Source organism: Lactuca serriola, chromosome 8 (genome assembly GCF_051521515.1).
Source record: "Lactuca serriola cultivar US96UC23 chromosome 8, Lser_US96UC23_V15, whole genome shotgun sequence".
In the NCBI taxonomy this organism is placed as follows: domain Eukaryota; kingdom Viridiplantae; phylum Streptophyta; class Magnoliopsida; order Asterales; family Asteraceae; genus Lactuca; species Lactuca serriola.
This window is the reverse complement of record NC_136415.1, coordinates 102,043,274-102,048,041: the sequence shown is the minus strand read 5'-3', so window position 1 is coordinate 102,048,041 and position 4,768 is coordinate 102,043,274. Positions and strand designations below refer to the sequence as shown.

General features: G+C 31.0%; 1 protein-coding gene across 1 annotated transcript; it reads left to right on the top strand.

Annotated features, from left to right (window-relative positions):
* Window positions 1-1,071: 1,071 nt before the first annotated feature.
* Window positions 1,072-3,656, top strand: LOC145070860 (protein OSB2, chloroplastic-like). Its single transcript, XM_079017819.1, has 8 exons — window positions 1,072-1,631; window positions 2,035-2,261; window positions 2,404-2,535; window positions 2,650-2,720; window positions 2,823-2,964; window positions 3,060-3,095; window positions 3,178-3,242; window positions 3,335-3,656. The coding sequence occupies exons 1-8, from the start codon at window positions 1,219-1,221 to the stop codon at window positions 3,479-3,481; spliced, it is 1,233 nt and encodes a 410-aa protein (XP_078873945.1). The 5' UTR covers window positions 1,072-1,218; the 3' UTR covers window positions 3,482-3,656.
* Window positions 3,657-4,768: the final 1,112 nt, after the last annotated feature.

Sequence of the window (4,768 nt, the reverse complement as noted above, 5' to 3'; positions counted from 1 at the left end):
CGTACACTAAACCGATTATGATCAGAACAAAAAACCTTAACTTTGAGATTAGGGTTTTTGATTACGTAATGCAAGACGAAGAAGAAGGTGATAGGAGATGAACTCGGCAAAAAGGTAAGTAGGATTTGACGGTATGTATCAATTAATAAGGGGGTATTAACTTAATCAGATATTAAAATATAAGTTGTGAATTGATAGATTTGCCCTCAAACAAACGGATGACATAAACGATTGTTAAGCCATTTGACCATTTCCACGACAAAAACAAACCTTTTAGACCACTAGTATAACTACAAAACTTTTTTGACCAAATCTTCAATTTTTGACATACCACAAGGACCAAACTTACAATTTTATAAATAATAAATTAAAGTGTACCTTAAAGCATCTCCGAAGGTTTTTTTATAGTGCATTACTATATATATATTTTTTTAAAATGATCACTTAATACCATTAGAGCAAACAACTTTTTTGTTTTTTTATTTTAACCATTTAATATATATTGAGTGGTCAATATAATATGATTATTTGTACATTTTAACCCCTTCCATTTCAAAGATATATTATTTTATAACTAATTTAAAATATTGTCAATGTTTTTGTTGTATTTTTATACCTAAAACATAATAATTTTTCATATTTTAGTTATATAAATAAAGACTCGATATAGTTGTGTTATATATTTTCATATTAAGATATGATTTGTGTTTAAAAAAGATTAATTAAATTAGATGTTTTATAAAACATTTTAAAAAGACGAAAATAAATTAGTTAAATTTATAGACCAAAGGGCTTCTAGCCTAGCGGTATCAGGTGGTGCCCTCCGTCCTTGAAGTCGAGGGTTCAAGTCTCTTGATGGACATAGGTGGTATTAGGTGTTAGTTTTGAAGTAGATTATAATATTTGTACTTGCCGTTTCAAAAAAAAAAAGTTAAATTTATAAAAAAATCTATTAAAATAAGTTTAATTATCTGAGAAGTCATTTGTTTTGACGTGTAGACGTAAAAAATAATAAATGATGAGGTGAAACCATTGGAATGGTCTTATTTAGCAACGTTTACGTTTGGTTTTTCTCCTTCAAGAGAACACTCTGGTCAGGGCCCCCGGCCCCAAATGCGCAATTTGGTTTTCAACTTTTGATTTCTTTCTACACTCGACACACACACACACACTCTCCGCTTTCCTTACTCCGCCGCGGCTGGTGTCGCTGCTGCCGTCATGAACTCCATACGTCGAGCTATCACTGCCGAACGGAAACGCCTCCTAACACTCTCTCCGACTTCTATTCTCCAAAAACAGCACGCTTCTTCATCTTCTACTACTGCTAGAAGTACGTCGCGAACTCTCAACTCCTCCAAAACTAGAGCGCCGGTAGTAAGATCATCAGCGCCTCCACCACCACCTCTGGCACCTACCTCATCTTCGAATGACGCCGTTCTGAAGGAACCAGTGACCTGGGCAAAACCTAGCGAGATTCCGTGGCAAGCGAAGGTGGTTAATTCGGTGAATTTAATTGGGCGAGTTAAGATTCCTGTTCAGTTTGAAACTTCTTCTGATGGTAAAAATTGGGCCGGCACTATCATTTCTCAAGATGATGACTCTGAATCTCCTACTTCTCTACCGTCTTTCTGGTACTACTATTCCCTCACTTGATATTGATATTGGCTCGCGTATTGCTTCCAGTTGCACAGCTTTATTGTTAATGTGTTTAGTAGTCCAACTGTATAATCCTTTCGTTTTTGGTGGTATTACATCCATTTTATGATCGTGATACTTTCCATTCTCCTTATAAAGGAAAAAAAACATACTCATCAGTTCCTAAAAAGGAGATACTTTGGGTTTTATGTACCTAAATTTAGGGCTTTGATTATATTGAATTTTGAACTTATCTACTCAATTCACACTTCTTTGAGTATCCTTTTGTTAGCTCAGATTTCTTAACTTTATTATAAGATAATAACTTCATGGATGTTGTATGTTCAAAGTATGTGGATATCTGTTAATTCTTTGTTGTTTGCTTCTTGTTGAATACAGGATTCCAGTAATATTTGAAGGTGATCTGGCACATATTGCAATGAGCCATCTTAAAGAAAAAGATTTTGTACATGTAGCTGGTCATTTAAGTGTTGATGTTCCACCATTTAAACTAAGTGAAGTTCAAGCAAATGTCCAGGTTATGGCACATACCATTAATTTTGTTCAAAAGAAAACATCTACTTCTACACCATACAAGCTGGATAGGTGGAGCACTAAGAATTCAGGTAATCTGTTCACATAATATTCTCATTCATCACTTTCTATGTTTTCTAGAAGATGAGAGCCTTCAAAACTAAGCTTCCACCTTTCCAATTTCCATCCTATATTTACAAATGAATTATAAGAATTGACAAATCTTTACAACAGATGCAGCATTTGAACAAGAAAATGAAAGTCTGCTACTTGATGATGATGCTGAATCTTCCCAAGTCCATAATAACTCAAAAGAAGTCAAAACTTTTCATTCTGCTAAAAAGTTTGATAAACAAACCCCCCGTGGTACTTCACATATATATATATATATAAATATTTCTCACATTAATCTTTTTTGTTTTAAAAAACATTGTCAATTTCCATGATATCAAGTATAAAAATTTCAAATCTTTTTGGCAGCTTCTTGGAGAGATCTGTTAACTAATTCCACACAATGGGATGATAACCGTGAAAAGAAACGCAAGGGCTTGGTGATTATTACTTTTATCGTATATTATTATATTTTATTATTATAGTAGTTATAATAATATGCACTTTTTTAAACAAAAATATTTAAATAATATGTATCCCAGGTGAAAGCCAAATACCCAGACTTCAAACACAAAGTCAGTGGTGATGGACTATGGCTTGACAATGCACCACCAGAGGTTTTACAAAGCCTTGGACACTTACAGTTTAATGGTGATGTTTCTAATCCTGTTAAACCCATAAAAGGTTGCTTACTTTTTTAACCTAGTTTTAATCTTACTTTCAAATTCACTTTTATATAAAGTTTTAATTTAATTCTACTTATTATGGCTTCATTGTAGAAACTGATGGTGTTCCTTACAACAAGCCTGTAAAAGGTTGCTACTTTTTTTTAATTTTACTTTTTTGTAATCACTGTCATCTTCTTGCTAAATATGTTTTTTGTTGGGTTTAACGTAGATGGTGATTCTTGGAAGCATTTGGTCGAAAATCCTGGTAATTGGTGGGACAATAGACTAGATAAGGTACGTCAGTCTCAGTGCCAGTCCAATACAGTACACAGTACAGTCTGTTTTGTTCTGTGTTGATGACAAATATTATATTATGGTTAATACAGAAAAGTGAGAACTCACCGGATTTCAAAAACAAAGATTCCGGGAAAGTGTTGTGGTTAGATAGCGCACCCGACTGGGTATTGTCGAGTTTGCCACCTCTGCAACGTAAACCACTTGGTGTAGATACGAAAAAGGGATGGGGGGTTTAGTAATTTCCACCAACTAAAAAACCATATATATATTTTTTGCATTTTTTGTCTTTTTAATTTTTTTTTTTTTTACTTTATTTGCACTTTTAGACTTAGAGAAAAGTTGTCAATGTTTAAGGTTTTGTATCTTTTCTTGAAATGACAACAAACAAAACATCGACTGATTTTGACTTAATATTATATTGTTTTTTTTTTTTTTTTTTTTTTTTTTTTTTTTTTTAAATTCGATTAATTGTTTCGTATGTGAGTTAACTGTTCTTGTTTCTTGAAACATAATCATTTTATGTTAAATATATTTTTTTTTATTAAATTCGTATATTTTATTTTTGATGGATCTAAAGTGTTATGGTATTTGGATTACAAGTGTTAGGCCGACTCAACATGTAAGTCTTTCCATGTATATTTAAACTCAAAAGTATTTTGACGTTCAATAACTAGTCTTTAACTAGGGTTGTCAAATACCAAATCGAACGCATTAACTCCAATTCAAAATCAATTCAACTTTCTCTCAACCCAATAATTAGAAAGTTTGGATGGTCACTGCATCCTAACTAAATTGGTTGTTAGGGTTAAAATTTTAATATGTTTACAACCCACCAACTAATTTAAATATGTTAAATATTTTAAATTTATATTTATTTAATATTATTATTTAATTGATTATTATATTTTGATTACTTTTAATTTCTAAAAAATATGAGTCAGTAACCGTTATAGAAAATTGAGTTGATGAAAGTAAAATTTGAGTTGCATGGAATTTAAAAATTAAAATTAATGTTTTATGGTTGTAAACACTTAATTTATGTTTGTGTTATGAACTTGTAGACTTATGGCTGTATCAATTTTCAAATTTAAACAATTATTGGAGTTTTTAAGTTTTATGTAAATTTACTTGAAAGATTATTTAATTTTTAAGAGGTTTTGGAATATTAAAATGGTCAACCCATTTAACTCATTTATTAAAAAGGTTCAGTTCGGAAAATAATAAACATGTCAATCCGATTTCAATTCATTTACTAAAAAGGTTGGGTTGAATTATAAATTTTTAATCCGTTTACATAAACAAGTTGGGCTAGATAGAGATTTTGAACTCGTATAATTATTAAACATATCATCCTATTTATGATTCAATCCAACTCATTGTCACCCTTATTTTGAATTAATAATTTAACTTCTATTTTTGTACGGAGAATAATCACTCATATTTGAAAGAATTTCCACGGTATATAAAATTCATTTAGAAAATACATCATTATGCATGTTAGCTATAAAATATATAGTAATGTA

Excerpts from the sequence above, each read along its gene's own strand:
- LOC145070860 (XM_079017819.1), top strand. The coding sequence starts at position 1,219 with ATGAACTCCATACGTCGAGCTATCACTGCCGAACGGAAACGCCTCCTA. Across the intron at positions 2,262-2,403 it reads GTGGAGCACTAAGAATTCAG|ATGCAGCATTTGAACAAGAA; the intron begins GTAATCTGTTCA and ends TCTTTACAACAG. Across the intron at positions 2,536-2,649 it reads TGATAAACAAACCCCCCGTG|CTTCTTGGAGAGATCTGTTA; the intron begins GTACTTCACATA and ends TCTTTTTGGCAG.